The 24832-nt window shown below is 46.1% G+C and overlaps 1 protein-coding gene across 1 annotated transcript in view; it reads right to left on the minus strand.

Moving 5' to 3' along the window:
- The window catches only part of FN1 (fibronectin 1), a 71110-nt gene that overhangs the window by 28506 nt on the left and 17772 nt on the right, over positions 1 to 24832 (minus strand). The window contains 15 exon segments of the mRNA XM_075933958.1: positions 1471 to 1662; positions 3556 to 3642; positions 4443 to 4611; positions 5129 to 5223; positions 7999 to 8265; positions 9357 to 9629; positions 10737 to 10931; positions 11532 to 11621; positions 11739 to 11867; positions 12737 to 12868; positions 12871 to 12912; positions 13769 to 13946; positions 15023 to 15144; positions 21124 to 21267; positions 23072 to 23200. Of these exon segments, the coding sequence (XP_075790073.1) occupies positions 1471 to 1662; positions 3556 to 3642; positions 4443 to 4611; positions 5129 to 5223; positions 7999 to 8265; positions 9357 to 9629; positions 10737 to 10931; positions 11532 to 11621; positions 11739 to 11867; positions 12737 to 12868; positions 12871 to 12912; positions 13769 to 13946; positions 15023 to 15144; positions 21124 to 21267; positions 23072 to 23200 (2244 nt within the window).

The following is a 24832-nucleotide window of genomic DNA, read 5'->3' on the forward strand; positions in this document are numbered from 1 at the left end:
TAGGCTGTGAGATTTATCCCGACGGACACTGCAAGGCTAGTAGAGCTGTACTCTCACATGTTCGACTTGACGGAAACCCTGGGGATTGCTTTACCTTGGGACACGAACCATCCCAGTTTCTTGGTAGTCAACAGCTCTGCTCCAGCCCGGTCTGGCCGGGGAAAAATCGTGAAGTCAATGGGCGTTGGGATGGAGCCCCCCTTAGTAAGAAAGGGCCAAGGGGTCATTACACATGGGAAAGGATCATTCGGCGTTCACTGGCAAAATGGAGGGTCAGATGAAAAGGGCATGAGAAGCTGGTTTGCTTAATAACCATCACAAGTGCTTGCTCTGTTATGAAAAACAAGTATGTTCCAGAGGAAGCGCAGCAAAGTGTCCATTTTCTGTCAAATAACGGCTCAGACTCCTAGGATGCATTTACCATGTCCCCAGATGACAGAGGATGCTATTTTAGTGCATTCCCCCCTGCACTGGAGCATGGTACAGGTTAAAGCGGTCACTGCTTTAATGATATAGCGCCACTGCTTTAGACCCCATAGCAGCTCAGTGAAGCCCAGACATTTTAAAAGCAGGGTTAACAGCAAGCATTGCCCAACACAACCACTGGCCACGCTTCGTGGGTTGGCAGAAGCAAAGCTGAACAAAACCCTCACGCAGCAAAACGAATCCCAACCGGCCAGGGGTTTGGATGCTTGTCGACCTCCGGCGACACAGAGGCATCCCAGTACGGAGTGAAATGCCCACAGAGCAAACCTCTGCCTGCTCTTACCACGGATGTAATAGTGGAGTCGATTAACCCATTAACCGATAAGCCAAAGCTTATAGGTTACTGCTCGACTACACACATTTCTCCCCGCCTATGCCTTTTTTAGCAGGCTGGCCAGCAGCTCAGCTCAGAGCTGGCTCGTACTGGGTCCAGGACCTACCCCCACTGCGACTCTGCATTTAAAGTGTATTAGGAGCCAGGCAGGCAGGCAGCTTGGCTTAGCTCCTGCTCTAGGAGCTCAGGTCCCTCCCCGGACAGGCAGCTGGTGCCCAAGGGGAGCTGGTTTTTAAATGGTCTCCTGTCACGAACCAGCTCCTACCTGGCACCCTGTGCTGCTGCCTCTGATACAGAGGCAGCAGTGCCGAGTGGCAGGGGGATCCTCAGGAGTGAGGTTGCCAGCCCCATCTGAGGACTATAGGCTAGTTGAATAACCAATAAGAATTCATGAAGTTAATCGACTATTGAATTAACCGATACGTAACACCCCTAGCTCCTACCAGTACAACATTATGTCCTTCCTTCACCAGCTCAGACTTTCCGGGTGGAGTCCCATGGGGATGTCCCATGTGCCCCTGAGGATGGGCTGCCAATGTGTGAGGGAGAATAAGGGCTGAGGTGTAGGTCCAGCGGCAAACTCCGTGGAAGGTCCACATGCCGACCGCTTGCCAGGTGGGGCTGTTCCCGGGGCCAAGGCCGCTACTCACCTTGCGTGATGGTTTTGGAGATGGGGACGCTTTCCTTGTTGTCCTGGACAGAATAAACACTGACATTGTACTCCAGGCCGGGGCTCAGGTTTTCGAAGATGCAGGAAGTCTGCTCGGCACTGACCACTTCCTCCAGGGTGTAACCCTGCTGCCCGCTGGTAGGAACGGTGGTAACTCTGTACCCAGTAACCCCTGAAATACAGACCACAGGAATCAAATAACGGATTTATTTAAACCGGGCTTGGGCCCAATTGCTCAGAGAAAATACAGATGGTGGCTACTAGATGGGCCCTGCCACCCTGAACCAGGCCGGCGAGCCCTAGTTCAATATCGGTTCATTTCTTAGTGACACAGCGAGATATATTTCCGAAGAGGTGCCCAGTGGGGCCTTAGCTGAGCAGCATCCATAGACGTTAGCGGGAGACACCTGGCGATTCTTTGGAAACACACCCACCGAGTTCCCAAGCCAAAATGCTAATGACAAGAAATGAGAAAATGGCACCTCAGCTCAGGGATCTCAAAAGCACTCGGCACTGGCCTAAAAGTTCCTATTGACGTCAAGGGAAATACTCTCTCCACATCCACGGGACAAGAGTTAGGCCAGGTTGGGGGCTTTGGAAAATGCCACTCCTTTTCAATGAACTAACTCCCAATTTTCCCTTCCTGCCACAAACCCTCTTGGTCTTTATTGCTCTGTGTTTCAGACTCTGTGGTAACTAGGGAGGAGACTGGAGCAGATTCCTCACTCGTACAAGATTAGGGTTGGAAGAGATCTCAGGAGGCCATCAAGTCCAACTCCCTCCTCAAAGCAGGACCAACCTCAACTCAATCATCCCAGCCAGGACTCTGTCAAGCTGAGCCTTAAAAACCTCCAAGGATGGAGATTCCACCCCCTCCCTAGGGAGCCCATCCCAGTGCTTCACCACCCTCCTAGTGACAATTTTTCATCATAGCCAACCTACATCTCCCCGGCTGCAACTTGAGACCATTGCGCCTCGGTCAGTCATTTGTCATCCCTGAGAACAGCCCATCTCTGTCCTCTTTGGAACCCCCCTTCAGGTAGTTGAAGGCTGCTCTCAAATCCCCCCTCGCTCTTCTCTTCTGCAAAGTCCAAATCCCTCAGCCTCAACTCGTAAGTCATGTGCCCCAACCTAATAATTTTCTTTGCCCCTGCTGGACTCTCCACAATGCGTCCACAGCCTTTCTGTAACGGGGGGCCCAAAAGCTGGAGACAATATTTCAGATGTGGCCTCACCAGTGCCAAATTGAGAGGAATAGTCACTTCCCTCAATTGGCTGGCAATGCTCTTACCAATTCAGCCCAATATGCCGTTAGCCTTCTTGGAAACAAGGGTGCACTGACAACTCATATCCAGCTTCTTGTCTCTGTATTCCCTGGGTCCTTTGCTGTAGAACTACTACTTAGTCGGTCGGTTCCCAGCCTGTAGCAGTGATGGAATTCTTCTGTCCCAAGTGCAGGACTCTGCAGTTGTCCTTGATGTCCAGATTTCCTTTGGCCCAACTCTCCAATTTGTCTAGGTCACTCTAGATTCTATCCCTACCCTCCAGCATATCTACCGGTCCCACCAGTTTAGTGTCATCTGCAAACCAATCCATCATCCAGATTTTAATGAAGATTTGAACAAAACCAACCCCAGGACTGACCTTGGGGTACTCTGCTTAATACCGGCTGCCATTGATCACTATCCATTGAGTCCGACAATCAAGCTCGCTTTCTATCCACCTTAAAGTCCATGCACTCCCCAGCACTACCTGACTTGAAAGGCAATCTCTAGCACCCTTTGAAATACCACGGTCTGACATGGTCGTTTGGCTTTGAGACTCTTGTTGCAGTCCGATTTCATATAGGAACGTAGAACATTGGTGTTCTAGCAGATGATATTTGAATATAAGTGGGGAAAAAAATACCAAACAATTACATGGGACCACAACATTTCTTCAGTGCCAGGTGAACAGCAAGTGGTCAGTCATCCATTACACTAGTATAATTCTGGAGTAAATCACTGGAGTTGTTCTTGAGCTACACTATTGTGATGCAGAGCTGTTTCAGTTGCTATGTGGTTACCTGGAGTTGTGCTTCTATCCCAAGAGACAGTCAAAATTCCAGTGTCAGGGTTCGGCTCCAGATGCAGGTTCGTTGGTGGGGACAGAGCTACAAGAAACCAAATACATAATGTGCTAACAATTTGGAAAGCAAAACAGCCTAATCCCTTAACATTAAACAACTCAAAAGCTACTGTCACAGCTACACTCAGGCCAGGTCCACACTACAGGGGAAGGTCAGCTTAAGGTACGCAATTCCAGCTATGTTTATATTAAAAAAAAAAAAACCAACACACACACACACAAAACTTAGCCAGTGTCAAGGTACCCTACGCTAAGTTTGTGTCATCTTCATGTGAGAAACGTTCCCATTGACTTCCCTTACTCCTTGTGAGGAGTAGGAGTACTAGCGCTGACAGCGGCACACTCGGTATTCAATTTAGTGGGTCTTTACCAGACCTGCTAAATCAAATGCCAGAAAAATCAACCACCACAGAATTGATCTTCCCTCAAGAGGAGATATAGCTTCGAACATGCTACATGCACTAATGTTAAGGTCACTGGAGAATCAGAGAGAAAATGAGATAGTGTTTTAGGGATTTAGAAATACTATTACGGGATTTAGAAATACTATTACTAGTAGTATTGCTTTTAGTGTTCAGTTGAATTCAATGGGAGCTGGACTAAACCCCGATATGAAGGTACTTTATAAAGAAAAGTCATCCTTCTTTTCATTAAATATAGAGAAAAACTGAGGCAAAGGGGCTTGCCCAGGGCTATCCTTCAGCAGCAAATAGGATTCGGCCCTCCGAGTCCTCCACAAGTACCCTCCCCACTCAGCCACACAACTGCACAGCACAGTAGAGTCAGAGCATTGAAGATTAGTGAGAATATTCAGATGTATCGTACGTGTAGTTACTCGTTTGATGATCGGCGTGTCTCTGTCCTGGCCGTCCATCAGGACGGAAATGCTGTAGACATACTCCACTCCAGGAGTCAGGCCAGAGATAACAATGCTCCCAGACTCAGATGTCACCTCCCGGGGGGCTTCTCCACCTTGACTCGGTCGCACACCCAGCTGGAGCAGAGAAGAAAGGGGGACGGTTGCCTTCCAGCCTAGCATACCAATCATCTAGGTGACAATACGCGTACTGGACACATCCTCCAAAGCCATTAGCTGACTTTGAGAAACTCCACCTATGCTGGAGCACAAAGGCCATAGAGAGCCCTGCAGATGGAGAAGCCTCAGGAAATGCAGCATCATGGAACCATGTGACCTCATGGTGGACTATCTTCATGATGCCTGAAATTCGGGCCTGATCCAGAGCCACAGAAGTCCGGTGAAAGACTCCATGGATCAGGCGTGTGTGAGCATAAACTCCTTCGCATAAACATTTCAACCCCTGAATTTTCACTTCCGACAAAACTCAAGATCCTACCCCTCTGTACTTTGTCTTTCATATTTTTCCCTGCCCGTCTTTTACCAAAGTACAATCTATGGCCATTAATTCTTAACTGGTCCTACCTGGGTGGCAACTAATGTCCATTAAGCGATAGAGACTAAAATAGAGCCCAAGGTTGCGGCAGGAAAATACCTTGAAGCCAATCCTTGGCGCAGGTGTCCAGGTAACAACAATAGACGTTTCTGTCACTTCGGTGCTATAGGGAGGGATGGAGCTCATGGGCTGCACTGTGAAATGAACAGAGAAATGGAGTTCAGACTCAGCGATACTCAGAGTTACAGAAACCTGTAAGTGCTGATCTACAAGTTATCTACTTTCAGCCTTGTATTTGTGCTAATTTAGTGCAAAATTAAAGAACAGCCTTGGGTTGGGTTGATTGGTTCCACGCATGCCCTTCAAGCCATTTATGATCTTTATGGAGAAGAGGAGTATTAACGTTTGTTTCCATTTGTTTTAAGGGTTTGTAATTTGGCTGATCGTGGAACATATTTGCAGACTTCACAAGGAAATTGCCTTGGCCCGGATTTTATTTTTTAAAATACTGGTGAGTAAAAGTTATACAATTACACAACATATTCCAAACCTGCAGTGGATTCGCTCCAATCAAGTAGATGTGAAAGGCAATAGCTTTCTTTATCTCAGCCACTCAGTGTCACCAAAAACGACCACACCTAATGCAGGCCATGTCTTCACTAAGCAGAAGATTGACACTATTGTGATTGATCCTCTGGAGTTTGATTTAGCAAGTCTAGTTAAGACTCGCTAAATCAAACTCAGAAGGCACCTCTCCTAACCCTCCCCACAACATCAGCAGCCAATACTCCTGCTTCTGCAAGGAGTAAGGGAAGCCGACGGAAGCTCCCGTCGGCCTCCCTCTGTGGGAACAGTGGGGAAACTTGAAACAAGGTACATAGATTCCGGTTATGCGAGTAACATAGCTGGAGTTGCGCATCTTGATTCGACCTTCCCCTTTAGTGTAGATCTGGATGCAGACTATGAGTTCAGTGTGTCTCTGGTATAACTTGACAGAAGTCAATAGTTACATCAGGGATAAATGTGGATGCTTGGGTTTAACTTCACAGGGATATAAAATCCACACACTCCTTAAAACAGAGAATGTAGTTATCCGACTTATCAATAAGAAGTTTTGATTCTTGTTCACAGCTTCATCATTTGAATAGCAAAATCTATCCTTTCTACAGATACACAGTAGTTCTTAAACTCATCTTAACCCTATAATCTTGGGAAGAAATTGCCCTCTTATTCGCTACTTATTCTCTTCAACCACTAGCTAACACACTAGAAATCCTCAAGTGTACAACTGTCTGAAAATGATTTTGGAGGGAAAATGGCTTTCATCAAAATGCAAATTTCCATGGGACATATCAGCTTTTAATGATTCCCCCCCTCCCCTGGTTTTCACTGCCAAATTTGAAAATCCAACTCCCAATCAAAACAGATTGGGTGAAATGGAGAATGTGTGCTTGCCTGAAATGTGTTACGGGTTTGGTTGACAGCCACTAACATTTCTAGAAATTTTCAGGTTTAGGTTTGTTTTTCAAGAAAAAACAAACTTTTTTGCAGTTGCTTTGGAGGATAGGGTCAGAATTCAAAATGATCTGGAAAAACTGGAGAAATGATCTGGAGGCAAATAGGATGAAGTTTAATAAGGACAAATGCAAAGTACTCCACTTAGGAAGGAACAATCCATTTCACACACAGAATGGGAAGCGACTGTCTAGGAAGGAGTACTGCAGAAGGAATCTAGGGGTCATAGTAGACCACAAGCTAAATATGAGTCCACAGTGACACACTGTTGCAAAAAAGCAAACATGATTCTGGGATGCATTAACAGGTGTGTTGTGGGCAAGACACGAGAAGTCATTCTTCCGCTCTACTCTGCGCTGATTAGGCCTCAGGTGGAGTAGTGTGTCCAATTCTGGGCACCGCATTTCAAGAAACATGAGAATTTGGAGAGGGTCCAGAGAAGAACAACAACAATGATGAAAAGCCTAGAAAACATGAGCTATGATGCAAGGCTGAAGGAATTGGGATTGTTTAGTTTGGAAAAGAGAAGACTAAGGCTACGGCTACAATGCCATTTTTTGCAGAAGAGGATATGCAAATTGTGCTCACATTTGCATATCTTCTTCCAATTCTTTTTGCGTGAAGCGGTTTTGCCAATAAAAAGCCCCGTGTAGACAGGGCCATTTGTCGGGAAAAAAAACCCCTCTTTTGCAAGATCCTGTAAACCTCAATTTTTGAGGAATAAGGGATTTTGCGAAGGAGGGGCTTTTCCCGACAAATGGCCCTGTCTACACGGGGCTTTTTATTGGCAAAGCCTCTTCCCACAAAAAGAATCAGAAGATATGCAAATGCGAACACAATTTGCATATCATCTTCTGCAAAAAAGCGGCTGTGTAGTCATAGCCTGAGAGGGGATGTGATAGGTGTTTTCAGGTATCTAAAAGGGAGTCACAGGGAGACGGGGTGGGAAAAAATTGTTCCTCTTGGCCTCTGATAGCACAAGCAGCAATGGGCTTAAACTGCAGCAAGGGCGGTTTAGGTTGGACATTCGGAAAAACTTCCTGACTGTCAGGGTGATTAAACACTGGAATAAATTGCCTAGGGATGTTTTGGAATCTCCATCAGTGGAGATATCGCGGAGCAGGTTGGACAGACATCTGTCAGGGATGGTCTAGATGGTGCTTGGTCCTGCTGTGAGGGCAAGGGGCTGGACTTGATGACCTCTCAGGTCCCTTCCAGTTCTAGTGTTCTACGATTCTATGGATTTCATCAGAAATGAAACGTTTTTTATTTTTGCCTAAATTTCTTAGGGGGGGGGGGGGGGGAGGAAGGAGTCATTTCCCAAGTAGCTCCACTCAAATGTTATTTCTAAAGACTTGTTTTGAAAGACGCATTAGAACGGCCAGTTTCAAGTACAGGCCCATGCTTTAGAAGAGGACACCAACAAACGAAGACTCACCCATCACCAAACTTACAAGTAGTGAAGATGCCAGTTTGTCGGTTGCTTTGCTGGTTGCCTTTCAGTGCCACGAGGTAGACTGTGTACTCCGAGCCCGGCTGCAGGTTCTTGAGTTGGTAGTTGGTGGCAGATGGCACCACGTTGTACTGCTTTGGTTGGCCTCCTCTTGTAGGACCTGCAGTCAACTGGTACCCCGTGATAGGCGCGCGGGGCGGAGTCCAGGCCACTAACACTGCTGAATCAGTAAGGTTCTCAAACCTCAGATTGGTAGGAGCATCAAGTTCTGGAAGAAAAACCAACGTGTGCGTTAGTAGTTCTATGGGTTTAGCAGCCTAACTGTAGGCTCGCTTTTCAAAATCTTGGCAGGCTTTTTTTTTTTTTTTTTAAATACCAAAATGTATGCGCCAATTTTAATAAAGAAAAAATAAAAACTACATTTCTGTGGAGGAATGTAAACCTAAGTCACGCCGAGAACTGTGCTGTAAAATAACCCTATGACTGTTTGGCTCGCCTACACAAATTAGAAGGTCTTTGGAACCTTTCGTAGGTCTCCAGCTAGGCATTTTTATCTGAAAAGGCCCTGACACAGCAAAACACCAACGTGTGAGCTTAAAGTTATGTACATTCTTAAGTGTGGTGCTGAATCCTGCCTGGAATGAATGTGGCAGAGATGCTGTTACCCCCTGACAAAATGCTTACCTGTAGGACTTAAGGTTCAGAAACATCCAATGCGAGTTAGGCATCGGAAAACTTTTAAAAATCTGGCCCTAAGTTGCTCTGCACAGTAGTTTTCAACTTTTCCATGCCACAATCCCATGAGGCAACTAGCATCAGTCAAAAATGTTCTAGCGGAATATTTGACTAAATGGTCGTGCAAAACAAAAAACCCCAAATGGTGCCATTTACAGGTGACTATGCTCTGGTCTACATTAGGGAGTTATTACGAAATCTCCCCCCCGCCCTCCCCGAGGTCAAATTTATAAGGAGAGAGTCCACATGACCACACCTGGTATTTCAAAGTTATTTCGAAATCTGTATTCCTATTTCTCAGGGAATAACGCTAATTTAGAAATAGTTTTTTTGAAAAAGCATTAGTGTGGGTGCTCCAGTGCTATTCTGAAATTACTCCCCAAAGTAATTTGAACTTATTACTCCCCAGTGCTTCCTATGGCTCTAAGTCAAGGTAGGGTGTCCACCTGAGACTCATTTCAAGACTTCTCCGTAGTGTGAACACACCATTTCGATTCTGTTATTTTGGGAGTTATTAAATCGATTTTAGTTATTTCAAAATAGTTTCCTAGTGTAGACATGCCCTAAAGGAGAGAAAAGATAGTCCCTTAGAAATCCATTAAACAAGCCTAAGGAAAGACTTACTGGTTGTGTGCTCTCCCGTCAATGGCTTGCTCTCCCTGCCCTGAAGCACTGTAAAGACCTTGAAGAGATAGGTCGTTCCAGGTAAAAGGTCAGTGACTTCAGCAAAATAGTTCCTGGTAACAGGTAGTTTCTGTCCGTGCACTCCAGGTCGGTTAACTGGGATCACGTCCACCCGATAGCCAGACACTGTGCTTGAGGGTGGGGTCCATATGATGGTGATTTTGACATCGGAAACTTCCACAAATTGTAGGTCCTTGGGTGAAGGAACATCATCTGACAGAAGAGACACATCCAATAAGATCAAGGGATTCCTCACAGAACACTAAAGGTGACTCCAGGAAGAAGATGTGGAACAAGAAAGTAGTGAGTTCTGACCGAATAACTATTTTACACATTTGACAGGGACCGTTTAACAGAAAATGTCATATACACCTTGTCTTAAATGATTTTCAGAAAACTCTCATGTTCACTGTACATCTGACATTACAGCCATGGCTTAGATTTTAGTCCAAGATTTGCATCTCATTTTGTGGGCACAAAAGAAAAAGTGAAAAATCAAATGCACGAAGCAGGAGAATGTCAACTTTTACAGAGCCACACGTTTGAAGGAAAAAACCTAGCCAGTGAAGGGAAAAAAAGAAGAAGCTATTTTGCTATTTAAAAAGAAAAAGCTTTGAAAACCAGCAGAATAATTGGAGAGACTATAAAATCATTGGGCCAAATTCGTTCTTGGCATTGTACTCATCCAAAGAGCATGTTGTTCCACTGTCACCACACCGGACCCTTGTTCTCACATTTCTATTTAGTTCTGTTGTGAAGCCTAATTCAGTGTTTCTTAAACTTTAAGACCGAGGAACACCAAACAATTTTTTTTTATTTTTTATGAGGACCACCAAGAATTTTTTTGTTGAGCAAAAAAAAAAAAAAAAAAGGGGGGGGGGGAGAGGTCGGGGGCAAAAAAGGGTCAGGGGCAAGTTTGAGGAAAAAAAAGGTAAAAAAAAAAAGTCACCCCTTTAAAGGGTGGCCATTTTGAATGGCTGTAGGCAGACATAAGTTAGAGCGACCTAATGTTGGCAGGTAGTCAGGGCCTCAATAAGTATGAAGTCTCTGCTAATGAAAACTCGGGATCCCAAAGTGGTAATCGTCAACGAACAGAAACCAGCGTTTGTCTTCAATGTGTCAATATTTAAAGCCAGCATTGGGAGCAGTGTATAGTAAAGGTCATTGCTGACTGGACGCCCATGCAGAGCCTTTGCTCCTGGCATACAGCTAGCTAAAGCTGGACTCTTGACCCTTCTTTTTTTCATCTCATTTGGCCCTGCTGGGTCTGACAAATTGCTTTAGAATGAACAGGACACCAGGGAGCGTGCTGGCTGCTACCTTTCTGTGGGACGCCGGTGGTTTCCTGCTGGATGAAGACGGGCGTGCTCTCCTGGTTTTCTTCCACAGCATAGATGGTGATGTTATACTGAACCCCGGGCATTAAGTCGCTGAGGGTCACCGAGGTAGCCGTGTCGGGCAGGTTGAGTTCAGTACTGCTGCCTTCCATGGAGGGGGTATAGACAATTCTGTAACCTAATGGGATGAAACAGCCTCAGTCAGCACACGCAATCCCTGCTACAGCACACAGATCAAAATAAGACATGAGAAACATGTTCAGGGATCCCAACACACCCTGGAATTTAGGGCGAGGTCAGAGCTGCTCCACCAAAGGTCAGATTAGGAGTCCCTTAAAAATCTGAGAATCTCTAAAACGGGCCAACCCAGGTCCCTAAATCTAAACCCCACACATGCGGAAGTACAGGGTAAGGTTCAGATAAGAACATGCTCCCAAGGTTTGTTATGGGGATGATGTGGAGGCAGATGGGAACCCTGGATACAGACTGGGGGAGTTGCGATTAGTCAACCCTGGACCTGCAAGGGAGTTAGTTTGCAGCCAGCCCATTGAACGACAGGGTTCAACTTGTAAAACCCAATGTGAAGCAAACACTAAAGGCGCTCTCCAGCTTCAACAGTGCTGTCTCCACGGTGACCCTGGGACTCCCCCCCATTTCTCTGAAACACACTGTGGCATCCCAGGGCAGATAACACTGCTCATCCGCTCTGTAGATTTCTCTCTCCTCGAGGTCAGGTTTCACAACCCCTTTAAAACGGTTACACGTCAAGGCAGCAGACCTGTGATGGGGGCCTGTGGTCTGCTCCAGCTCACGACAATCGAGGTGTCATCGACTCGGTCCACATTATGCTCGGGAGGTGCATCGGGTGCTGTTTATGAAGAGCGGAAGGGAATAAGAAATGAGTCAAGCGAGGGAGGCCCCCAGAGATGTTCTGACAATCCCCAGGGCAGGCTCCGCAAGGCAAGCGGCACATCTCCAGGCACACCTGTTGTCTGGGAAGTCGACAGGATCAGATTCTGTTCCCCTTCTTCTGAGATCTGGTAAACGTTGACGATGTACTTGCGCCCAGGCAGCAAATCTGGGATGTTCACGGAGGTGGCTGTGCTCGGGAGATCTGGCCAAAAAAGAAAAGGGGAAAGACAGTGACGATGCCAGAAGAACCAACCAAAAAACTCCAGGCTCGCGTTGGGGGAGTTCACCATTTTTTGGTGATCAAATTCGTCCTGCCTGGGCCCGGTTCTCTATCCCCACCAAACTCCACAGAGTCTAGGGTAGTTCTCTGCAATGGGCAGGCTACTTAGAAGAGGGCAGGGGCACAGACTCGGGATGTAAAAATCTCATTTCATTAGTTAAATGTTAAGTTTAACCAGTTAATTGATTAAATGGGGGCATTTTAGCTTGCTGGACTGGAGCGGCTTCCCCGTCCGCCATGCCTGGACAGGAGCAGCCCCCGTACTGTCGGCAGCCTCGCATGGGGAGGAGGGGGGAAGCAGAAGTGGGGGGAGAGAGAGGACTGCTAGCTCCCAGCTCATGAGCCTGTGCAAGCTGGGAGCTGGCAGCCCTCCATTCTGAGTTTCTAGTTCTGTCAGGGAGGCTTTGACAAATTATCTGGACGATTCAGGCATAATTCATGCTAAACACTGAGGAGGGAGGGGAGAGCAGTTGACTGGCAAGCAGTCCAAAATGCCATCTTTTCCCTCCGATTCTTTGCCAGGGCACAAATCCTAGCAGAGTTTGAGCCTTATGCGCATCATGCCCCTGTGAAATATTATTCCCATTTTACAGATAAAGAATGGAGAGACTGAGGTTTTGCTGTCCATGCACCTGCACAGAGTCTATGGCAGAGGGAGGGACAAAACCCAGATCTGAATCCCAGTCCAGTGCGCTCCCCACTAGACCATCCTTCCCAGCCAGGCTAATATGCTGATGTTATACAATATGGAAATCTCCATGGACAAAAAAAAAAAAAAAAGAAAGCCTTACCAAGATACTGTGGCTCAGCCCCCTCCTCGCTAAGTTCGTACTCAACACGGAATCCTGAGACGGTGTCAGAGGCGGAAACCCAGGAGACGACAAAGCTGCTTGCTGTGATTTCGGTGACCGACTCAGACGTGGCACCACAGGAGAAAAAGGAGTTGTCTCGCCAGAAAGGGTGTTGGCTGCCAAGGGGGGGGGAAAAAAAAAGAAGAAGATGGAGAGTGTCAGAAGTGGTATCCATAAGAACATCTACCTGGGTCAAACCAAAGGTCCATCTAGCCCAGTATCCTGTGTTCCGACAGCGGCCAATGCCAGCTGCCCTAGAGGGAATGAACAAGACAGGGAATCAAATAATCCATCCCCTGGCACCCATTTCTAGCCTCTGACAAACCAGAGGCTAGAGACATCATTCCTGCCCATCCTGGCCAACAGCCATTGATAGACTTAAATTCATGGAGGTTATCTAGCTCCTTTTTGAACCGTGTTACAGTCTTGGACTTCACAACATCCTCTGGCAAGAAGTTCCACAGGTTGGCTGTGTGTTGTGTGAAGTACTTCTTTTTGTTTTAAACCTGCTACCTTTTAATTGCATTTGGTATCCCCAAAGTCTTTTGTTACGGGAAGGAATGCGTAACTCTTCTTTATTCGCTTTCTCCATACCAGTCATGTTTTTATAGACTTTTATCACCTTCTGCCCACCCCATTCATCTCTTTTCCAAGCTGAGAAGTCCCAGTCTTATTAGTCTCTTCTCATATGGCAGCTGTTCCATACCCCTAATCATTTTGCTTGCTTTTCTCTGACATGGCTTTGTTGACTTCAGGGGAGCTACGCTGATTTACACCAGCTAGAATGCAGGTGTACCTATTACCTTTCTAAAGCAAGTTCAGTGTGGCAAACAAACAAACATATTATTGTAATATCCACAGTGGATGCAAATGATTTTTAACAGGAAAGTTGTAACTGAGGAAAATACCAGCCAAGGAAGGAAAGGTTAGGAAGACGACTGTATGGAAATACAGGTTTACAGCAGGACTTACTAGAAATGGGTGTGATATGAGTGGTGGTAAAATCGAAGCGCGTGACCTCTTTGGGTCCATACTGCTGCACACTGACAAGTTGCCCTTCATACTGCACACCAGGTTTCAGCCCTGAGATGGTATAGGAGTTCAAGTGACCTGGGATGATGGCTTCTTTCCAAAGCGCTCTCTTGTTTTTCTGAAAGAACACAGACACCCAATGCCATGAGAGAGACCCCCAAAGCCCACAAACAGACAAAGTTACCTCTGTGTGTATATGGCTGCCCATCACTACCATCTGGACTCTTGTATCTGTGGCAGGACTAATCACAGGATGGAGAAAGGTTCTGGGAAGGAGGAGGGGTAGGCAGAGTGACTGTCTACAGGGATGGCTAATGTATAATGGGATACTGGACACTTAAAATTGGGGACATGTACAGAGGTTTTAATGACGTGGCTTTGAAAAGGTTTTAGCAGCTACATATGCCTAGTGATCATTCAATGGGCAAGAAAAAAAAAAAAAAAAAAATCAGACAGCAATTCTCTAGCAGGTCCAATCATCCGGTCATACGCAGAGACCTCCTTGCTGAGCATCGCTCTCAAAGCCGCGTTTGATTTCTGCGGGAACTGATCAAAGACATCCCCACCTTTTTAAGATCGCCACCCGGGTGTTTAAAGCCCAATTCATTAAGGACGACCCAAAGCAAGATTCCAACTGACTTCACGGGGTTCTTGTAATGCCAAGCAATGGGTACGTGCCAACATGCTTAACAGAGGAGTAGACATCTGTGAAGAGTGTTCTCCGGAGCATTTTAAGAGGACTCATTTTCATTGGTTAAAATGAATCACTCTTAAATATGAACAAACCAGCGAGCTGCTGCTAATCCGTTTTAGCTCAGACTACGCAGAAGAAAGGAGAGAGACTTGTGTTTATTTAATTTTCTGCCAGCTGTTTATAGCTTTGTATCCTGCTCATTTTTACCTCCTTGTTAAGGTGACGATTTATCCTGGCTGTTCCAATGGTACAAAGCCAACGTTCCCTTCAAATAAGGGAGCTTTCATCCCTGCCCCCCAACAAAAATGCTTTTAAAAAGTTTTAACCAAAGGGCAATTTTCATCAGGAAGTTTCTGGCTGTTGACATTTTTCACATTTTCTTGGGAAAAAAGTCAAAAGGCCAAACCCAAGAATTGTTTGATTTGAGGCTTTCGAGAGCCTTGCATGACAAGAGAGCTCTAAAGAGGGGGATTTAGAGGATGCCCGAAGGAAGTACTTACCGGTCTCCATCGGAGAATGTACTGAGAAATGTGAGAGGTTTCGGGTGCGTTCCACTGGATAGGATGGGAATTAGGATGACTGCCACTCTCGGTGATTATCACTTGCACAGGGCCGGTAGCACCTGAAAGAGAGTTTCCCATTTGCACTTAATCAGGGCACGTCTATACTAGGAAACTATTTTGAAATAAAATCGATTTAATAACTCCTGATTTAATAAAATCAAACTAGTGTGTCCTCAGTACGGGGAAGCAACAAAGTTAGTCCAAGGCAGGCTCGTTAATGTGGACGCGCTACCTCGATGTAGAGCCCCTGGAAACACCGAGGAGTAATTAGTTCCAATTGCTCTGGCGAGTAGTTATTTCAAAATAGCAGCAGCGGTGCGTTGACATTACTGCTATTTTGGAAAAACTATTTCCGAATTAATCTAAACAAATAGTCAGGCAGCACTTTATAGACTAACAAAACATGTAGATGGGATCATGAGCTTTCGTGGGCACAGCCCACTTCTTCAGATGACTGGAGTTTTGAGTTTAGGAATGAGCATTATTCCCCGAGAAAGCAGGAGGACAGATTTCAGATTAAAGCGGCCAGTTATTTCGACATAATGGGATTGTTCATCTGGATGCGCCACTTATTAATTGGACCTAAGGGGGGGTGATTTCAAAATAAAGCCCTAGTGCAGACCAAGGTCCGGGGAACTTTTCCCATTGGCTTGCTGTTTAGTGCCTCCAGGGTTTATTAAATCAAAATTCTTGGGTGATATTATGAACATTTGAAATAAACAGATTGTCACTATTCCCCCATGCGCCAACACTCATTGCAGCAAGTGGGTTGGTTCACCGATCTCTTGCTCTGAGTCAGCACGTGCTGGCTGGGTGCATTTAGGAAGGAGGCTTTGATTCTGTGCTGGAAGAACTGTGTTGTAAGTGGTCCGGAGAGAGGCCTGCGCAACAGAAGGGGGGTAGCTCGGCACAGCACAAGGAATAAAAGGACATTTACCCACAAGTGACTGTTCTCTGCATTTTGGTTTCATTTGTAAAAGTGAAAAATCTCGGCTAACTCGCAGCCGCATCCTGCGAGGAGCGAAGAACCTCTGGCCAGGGGCTGAGGATCCTCTATGCCTAAGCCAACTGGAGTTGGGCATGTTGAGCACCTGGCAGGATCGGGTCCCTGGAAAGCTTTCCCAGAAGAAAAACCAACCTCCACAGCAGGACAGGCCACAGACTTTGCCAGGCCCTGGACTGGCCCTAAAGGATAGTCCAGGTGCTTCCGGCCGCTGGAGAACCTTAGCTGCCAACCAGAGGGAGTCAACACCACAACCATCTGCAGCAGAACGTTCAGAAGGTGCCGGAACAGAAGCAGAACCAGGGGCAGCACAAGCGTCCATAGGAGAGAGCCACATTCCTGGGGAGAGACTTGGGGCTCCGCCTCAGAAGTAGCACTTCCAGCCCTCTGTGGAATTACTTGGGCAGGAAGGTACCGTTCCGCAAGCTGGAAAGTAGCCCTACATCCTCCGATAGTATGGGCAAGGATGCAGCCTTGCACTTCAATAAAAAAAGGGGGGAGGAGATATCCAACCGTCTCCACCACATTTACACAAAGCGATCCATTCTCCCATCTTACTAGAAGAGGAGGGTTTTCTGCTGACGACAGAACAGCATCAGTTAAATGACACCGTGCAGGTTGCAACATCTCCGAATCAACTAACGGTCAAAGCTGGGGGTGAAGTGATAGTTTTAAGCACCTGAGTGGAGGAAAAGCATGACTAGCACACACAAGCCTACGAAGAGCCTTGAAGGTTTAAGCCCCAGATTCAGAAAAGATTTCAACACGTATTGGAAGTAAATCCCTAAGCAGCAAAGCTTTTAAGCACAGGCGTGTGTCCCGCAGGCTTTAAGCGTGTGCGGAAATCAGGACCAAAGAAGCAAAAGGTTTAATCCAATGCCTAACGAAGATCAATGGGAAGGCACCCATTGGATATTGGATCAAACCCATAATTTACGGTCCCCTTTTGCCTTGTTCCTGCTCCTCCCTTCTACTCATCCCTTTGCCAGAAATATGCAGTGAAAAGATTTCAACGCGATGTGGAGAAGGTCCGACTGCTGAACACACGGAAGGGATTACTGTAGTAGGTGTAAGTTCCCAGAGAACTCCAGCATAGAGCTGTCTGATTGTGCAGGACGGCCTCTTATTTTAGCCATTAAATCTCCCCCCCTTTTTTCATTAAGGTTTCTTTTATAGTTTGGACAGCTATGCAAGATACATACCTGCCTGTACATAAAAAGGCTTCCAGCCAAGCAAATCCGTACCCACACAGACTATTTTAAAGCATGTCAACCCCAAAGCTACATCCAGGAACTTTATATTTGATTTACGGTCCCATTTCCAGGCACTCGGGAGGACTAAAGAAAGTCTGAAGCCTGGCTTTCCAGTCTAAGGGAGCGCATATTTCACATAACTCAGTGAGATGTTTGTTTAGACGTCTGAGGAGTCAATGAGACTCTGCAAGCACCACTAGAGGAACTGCGGGGGGGCGGGAGGGGAAGAAGAAACCCAGAGGTCTGCATCCCATTCTTCCCTTTACTGGCAGCCCTGCGTTCTACCCAGTTCCTGGTTTGTCTCAGAGTTCCGTTGTGAGTCAGTCCACTCAGAGAGAGAGGGGAAGGATGGTTAGGGCCAGAGGTACAAAGGCCCAGATTCACAGAGATAGTTCGATTCCTAACTGCCACTGAAACCAGATGTTAGGACCCTTGCTGGATCTGCCCCATATAATTTTGCCAGGGTGTCAAACTAGAGCACTCATGAGAGACATTGATTATGCCATAGATTGTCTGACCTTGGGCAAAACTCTTAGGGAAGGTTTTAGAACATCACCATCCGGTGCTGAGTCTGAGCCCGCTGCCTCCAGCACAGGGGACACTCCCTACGGAGCTAAAAATAGCAGTGTAGACATCTGTGTTTTGGGTGGGGCCTGGGCTCTGAGACCAGGCCTGGGGTGTGTGGCTCAGCCTGAGAGAAAACATCTAGATGGGTTCAAGGGGCTGGTGTTAAGTCCATTGACCCAAACTCTGAGACTCGCTACTGGAGGGGGGGAGGGGATGCACACTTAGGCCACGTCTACACTCAGCGGAAGATAAACACTGATGCGGTTGATCTTCCGAGGCTTGATTTAGCAGGTCTTCACCAGACCTCCTAAATTGAACTCAGAGGGTTCCCAGTATTCCTGCTCCTCACGAGTGGTTGCTCCTGTCGACCTCCCGCTGTGTGGACGGTGATTTAAGATACTCAACTCCAGCTACATAATTAACGTTTATGGAGTAGTTTGCTCCAGCGTAGACCATGCCTTGGTCTTTTGCCTCACATCCTTTCCTACCTCACAGGGTGCTGTGAGGGTAAACCATTAAAGAGGAAGTGCTCAGGTTCCAGGGTGTTAATTCTAGGAGAACAAGGGCCATACAAGATACAGAGGATCTAAAGAGCCCCTTTTACTCCTGCATGGGCCACCCAGCATGGCCAGAGCCTCAAAAGGGTGGGGCCAAAGTAGCTGTTGGGGGTGGCAAGCCCCTTCCATGCAACAGGTGGGAAAAAAAAATCAAGGAAGCTGAGCCAGAACCACCAATTCACCTCGGAGCAGGAATAAGGCAGGTGATGACTTCTTCTCCCCCCCCCCCCCCCCCCACACACACAGAGCAACTCCCCAGTTAAGATGAAAATCCAAAAGTCTCAAAGTTTACAAACCAAATATTATTTCTCTGTAGGGTCATTTCTATACATGTTTATGATAATTAGCTTATAACACAAAGCATGATTTCACACCAGAAACCTGGCATTTTTCATTCCAAAACTGCCAAACAATGCTTCACCACTTTTAAGTGGCTTATTCTCTCCTCTCCATTTTACTTTTATTTTAAACAAAAAATTTGTCAAAACCTAACCGTTCTCTGGAAAAACATCCACTTGGATGAATAGGCATTTTCTGACAAGCGCTACGTATGAGTACTAACTTGCGACCTACTCACAAATCATTTATTTCCCTTAACACAACGTATGTATAAACAAGGAGTCGTCCTGTGGCACCTTAAACAGATTTGTTTGGGCATAAGTTTTCGTGGACAAAGACCCACTTCGTCAGATGCCCACAAATGCTTAGACCCAAATAAAATCTGTTAGGGTATGTCTACACTTGCACCCTCATTCAAGAGAGGGATGCAAATGAAGACATTTGAAATGGCAAATGAAGCCGGGATTTAAATATCCCGCGCTTCATTTACATATTCGCGATATGGCGCTATTTCGAAACAACAGCTGCTGTTAAGACAAGGGTTTTCTCTTGAAATAACCGCCTCTCGAAATAACTGGTAAACCTTATTGTATGAGGAATAAGGGTTATTTCGAGAGAAGAGTTCTCTCTCAAAATAACCACATCTTAGCAGCTGTTATTTTGAAATAGCGCCGTGCCGCAAATATGCAAATGAAGCGCAGGATACTTAAATCCCGGCTTCATTTGCATCCCTCTCTCAAAAGAGGGTGCAACCGTAAACACACCCTTAGTCTTTAAGGTGCCACAGGACTCCTCTTGTCTTTGTAGATGGAGACTAACACGACCAGCCCTCTGAAACTTGTCACAATGTAAATCACAGCCTGTTATTTTTGCTTTATCTGTGCTTTTACAAGGATTTCATTTATATCAACTAAAACCACCACACGGTTATGTCTTCCCTGCAGCCTAGTTTTGTTACTAGAGCCTACTGATTTTCCAGAGATAAATGTATGTGATAAGACAGTAAAGTACACAGGTCTGTCACATACCGCCGTGATCCAACAGCGGTCAACTGAGTATTTACCTTTTTCTGGGTCCCGCTTTATTAGCGATTTTTCTGTCAATAATCAAAATGGGCCTGATTGACATCAACGAGATGTGTAACAAGTTATGCACGAAAATTGCTCTATCGGATTTCCATGGAACGACTCCATACTGATCCCAACATGGAAGCAAAGTCTGGGCCAGTGACTCAAACACTGGGTTTTTTATGAATTCTTCTCAGTGTTCAACTGTAAAGTTTTAATATTTAAACTAAGGCCCAGCGGGAAAAGCAACCTTTAAACAGCAATGTTGGTGCAACTGTTCCTCTTATCACATTATGTTCATGGAACGACCAAAGAACAAACCAGCAAACAGAGACCTTGACCTGCTTATGAATATTTCCTAGAAGTGATTGGGCAAAGAAAAGGGCAAACTTTTTGTTCAGGACATTGACCAGGAAAGTAATTTCCAGCCATGGTGCATTTTGCTTCAGCAGATGGATTGGATAAGAAAGGTCTGTCCATGCATGGGATGGTATAATAGCCTCAAGCAATATATAGACAGAGGACAAATCGCAGATCTATCATTTCAGGGAAACACCAAAAGTAGAACCCACCAGGCCAGATTCTAGTGTGATTCTAGAGCAGTGTTTCTTACACTTTAAGATGCAGGAACACCAAACTTTTTTTTTTAAATGAGGAACACCAAGGATTTTTTGTTGAGGAAAAACAAAAACAAAAATGGGGTCCAGGGGGAAGGGGGGGAGAAATGTTATTGAGCGAAAAAAATAAATAAGAGTTGCCTGCCCTTTTAAGGGCGGCCATTTTTAACTCTGTTGTTCACCGCGGCACACCTCCGACTGCCTTGTGGCACATCGGTGTGCTGCGGAACACACTTTAAGAAACACTGTTCTAGAGGAACCGCACTGTAGCCAATGGAACGACTCCAGATTTTCATTGTGTTCGGAGTCTGGCTTGTAAGCTTGACACACTTGTGCCTTCCTTCAGATGGAAACAGTATTGCTCCAGAAGACGACCAACAGAAATTTCCTACATTGGTAGGAGGTGAACAACTGCAGACCATCCCCAGGCAAAGGAACCTAGAGAATTAAAACCCTTACTTGCTTGTTATATGTAGGGAAAAGCATCTAACCTCATTTGATGTTGACAAGGATACAAAACGACATGCCGATCAGAATGGGAAGCAGGCTGCGGTGCCCCGTTCATGCAGCCAACCCCATCCCATCCCACTAAAATAGAGTGTGTCAGAAGAAGGTGTGTAATCTTTGAGTCTTACCCGGAAAGGCCTGCAGAGGTTGACAATGCCACTCTCCAATTCCCCGGCCGTAGCAATAGCACTGGTATCGAACGCCATGAACGTGCTTCTCCCACGAATCCCCGATTTGATAAAAGGTCCGGGATTCTGAATCCTGGCATTGGTCTAATGGCATGACACAAGGAGAGGTCAATGTCAGAGGGTGACAAATGACCAAAAAACCAAACAAAGCCCTTGGGTGAGCATACAGGAGAGTGATGACGAGGGAAAGCGTTCCTCAAAGGGGCAACAGAAGTCTAACTTCAAAACTAGGGTACATGGAAACTCATCCAGCCCTTGATTTACTATTGCAATGGCCAGACAGATATTAGGGTGTCAATTCAGGTGTGGTATGTTCTGGCCAATGGCAACATGCTCAAGAAGAGTCCTTCCACCCACCAGAGTCAATGGGAGTTTTGCTGCCACAAGAGTCTGTTCAGCAGATATTGTTTTGGATCCTGGTTCTGCTTCAGCCACTGGACCTGTTCTTCTCTCATTTAAGGCTCAGTCTAGTTCCCATGAAGCCCACTGCAACACTCAGATGTAAACTCTAAGGTAACACCATTCACTTCAACACACTGATCCCAGAACTGAGTGTAACTCACATCCGAAACCAGCTCAGTAGACGTCTTAGGCCAGGTCTACACTCATAGGGAAGGTCAAATGAAGATACACTGCTCCAGCTATGTTAATACCTTGTTTCACAATTCCCCACCATCCCTACAGAGGGAGGCCACCTCCCATTGGCTTCCCTTACTCCTCGCACAAGCGGGAGTACCGGCTACCAATGGGGTTGCCCTCTGAGTTCGATTTAGCGAGTCTTGCTAAATCGAACTCCGGAAGATGGATCGTTGCAGCTTTACTGTAAACAATGCCTTACTGATGGATTGAAATGAGAATTAACTGTATGCTCCCTTTGGAAGAACAGGACTTAGGTTTGGAAAAATCAATGACAAAATTCAATGGACAGCACCTTTAACTATATACTTTTAACTAATTTAAAAACAACATTGCTTTCCTTCTTTAAAAGGAGTAGCTTGCAAGAACTCTATTATCTGATCTCCCCTGGTAAATCTGGACAGAAATATAAATAAAGCAGAATTCAGCCACTCGAGCTTTCTGAAAAGTTGCCAAAGACAACATTTTAAAGGTCTCTTGGGGCTGGTAAGCGCAGATCAAACAACTAAGTCCTATCAGATCAGAGTTCATCTTTGGTCAGAAATGTAGAAATCTCTTTGTGCCAGCACTGAACTATGATGGTTTTAGCTCATCTCTGGAGTGCTATTAACACATGCACTCTGAGCATTGGCTTGCTCTTTTTGTTTGGCTGCCTCGTATAATAGGCAGCCAAATAAAATAAGTTTAGCCCATGGTAAGATAATATTTGCTGGTGGCGTCTTCCCTGCCATTCAGTTAGGAGACCAGAAGATTTCAGCCAAGAAGAAGAAAAAGAGCAATTTATAAGCGCGGGTTTAGCATTGCTGCTTGCTCCATACAGCTATGGATTGCATGAAGTCTGTCCTTGCTCAACACCTTCTTTGTCAGAATTCAATCCAATGGGGAGCTGGAAATGCTCAGTTTCACCCCCAAACATTGGCAGCTGCTGAATCTAGAGCAAGTGACAGGGTAGGGATATTCCCAGGAAGACGCATACGGAGTAAAATTGTCACTACCTATGGTTCCTGCAGAGGTGGTCAGCACCTCCCATGACAGGCCAGATAACCCAAGTTAGGTCAAATTCTGCTGAGTCTCAGTACTGTAAATCCAGAGCACTGCTCTGAAGTCAGTCACCCCGGTTTTGTAAGAGTAGGAGTAGATTTTGTCCAAAGATCTGGCCCTAATTCATACATCTGCCCCATCACTGGTTTCCTTTGTATTGCACAGCTACACTCGGACCTTGGTGAAGGGGAGCAGCTGGGAATTAACCTACCGACAGGATCACATTTCCATCTCCCACGACCCTGGCCAAAGCAGGTACAGTTGAGCATGTGTCCTTCTTCATGACGCTTGTGGAATGTCTGGTTGACATCATAGGTGATGCCATCAACAATACACTGGTCTGAAAGAGAACAGAGTACTCACATTTAAAAAAAAGCAACAAAATACTTCTGCTCAGCAGAATCCCAAACAGTGGAGCGAGATGTATTGCCTTGAGGGGCTATAGAAACTAGTCAGGTATGAAAGAGGCAGCCCCCTGGGGATCTGTCAAAGGTGTGAGATTAGCCCCTACAATTCCCTGTATTGACCAGTCAACAATGCATCAATGGGACTCTGGCCAGATCCATACTAGACCCGGAAAGTCAGCTGAAGGTACGCAACTCCAGCTATGTAAATAACGTAGCTGGAGCCAATGTACCATAAACCGAGCTCAGCACCATCTTCACAGAGGGAGGCTGACAGAAGCAAACACTACCATCAGCTTCCCTTACTCCTCGTGACTGCGAGGCTTACTGGCACTGACAGGGGTGCCCTCAGCATTCGATTTAGTGGGTCTTAACTAGACTTGCTAAATCAAATGCCCGAAGAGCGATTTCTGGCATGGCAAGTAGAGACGGGGCCTTTGTGTGAGTAAGCACTACTTGCAGGAACAAGGCTTGTGGGATCCAGGGCAAAGTATTTAGCCTTATTCAAACGGGCTTGATTATGGCATGGCATGTTGATTACAGCATATGAAACAGCATCTCTAAGGACTTAAAAGAAAAAAAGTCACTGAGTTTGCTTCTCAAGGTCTAACTTCTGATATTCTTACATGTACTGAGCACCCATTTCAGTGGAATTAAAATATTTAGCGTGAGTAAAGATATCACAGGGTGGCCCAAAATGTTCTTGGTTCTTTATTTTGCTGGGTAGCTTGACACCACTTTGTTGTAACCCCAAGAGAAGAACTGATGGATCATACATCCAACTTCTGACTAGTCTCCACTAATTCACTGCTGTGCGGGGTCACATCCCCCACTCGATTTAGAGCTATGGTAATTTATACCCTTTGGGGACTTGGCCCCAACCTTTCACCCTTCCAGCCATCTGGTCAATGAAAGCAAGTGTCAGAACACAAGCACTCCCGAAACCCCCTGGAGAAGGGAGCTGCTTTGTGAAGCATGCAGCCTCTACCAATGTGGCTTGTTAATGGATAAGACATGGAGGCTGCCTCCAAAGACCTGCCTCCAATTCCGGGTCATTTCATCTGTGCTGCACCCTTCAGTAAGGGCTGGGGAGGTTTCCCAGACAGCTGTGGTCTAACAGCTCTGCAGAGAGAACCACACCCTTTAAAAAGGAAAACTTTCCCTGATGAGGCGACTTTGCTCTTTGCAGCAGATGTTGCTTTAAACGGTTTCCTCTCACTTGCTGCTTCCCCTTCCCCCCACCCCCCACCAGACCCATCCTTGGGAAATGCAGAGCGTTGGCCACAGAAGCCGAGTTAGAGCAGCAGATCCTTTAGCTGTGCACCTCTCGCCTTCCTGCCCAAGACGCATGGAAAACCTCAAAGCCCTTGAGAGCCTCTTTCCGTATAAACTATATCAAATTTCAGTCGTGGGGCAAGCATCCTTTCTTGGCTCTGACAGCACCCACTCGGCTTTTTCCAGACACAACGCCAGCACAGTAAGTAGCTTTCGGATGATCCAATGTCTACGCTCTCCTCTTTGAAGTCCTCTTTTTGGGTGCTGTCTAAGCACTTCCCCGCTGAAAAGAA

The sequence above is a fragment of the Pelodiscus sinensis genome, chromosome 7, assembly GCF_049634645.1.
Source record: "Pelodiscus sinensis isolate JC-2024 chromosome 7, ASM4963464v1, whole genome shotgun sequence".
Classification (NCBI taxonomy): domain Eukaryota; kingdom Metazoa; phylum Chordata; order Testudines; family Trionychidae; genus Pelodiscus; species Pelodiscus sinensis.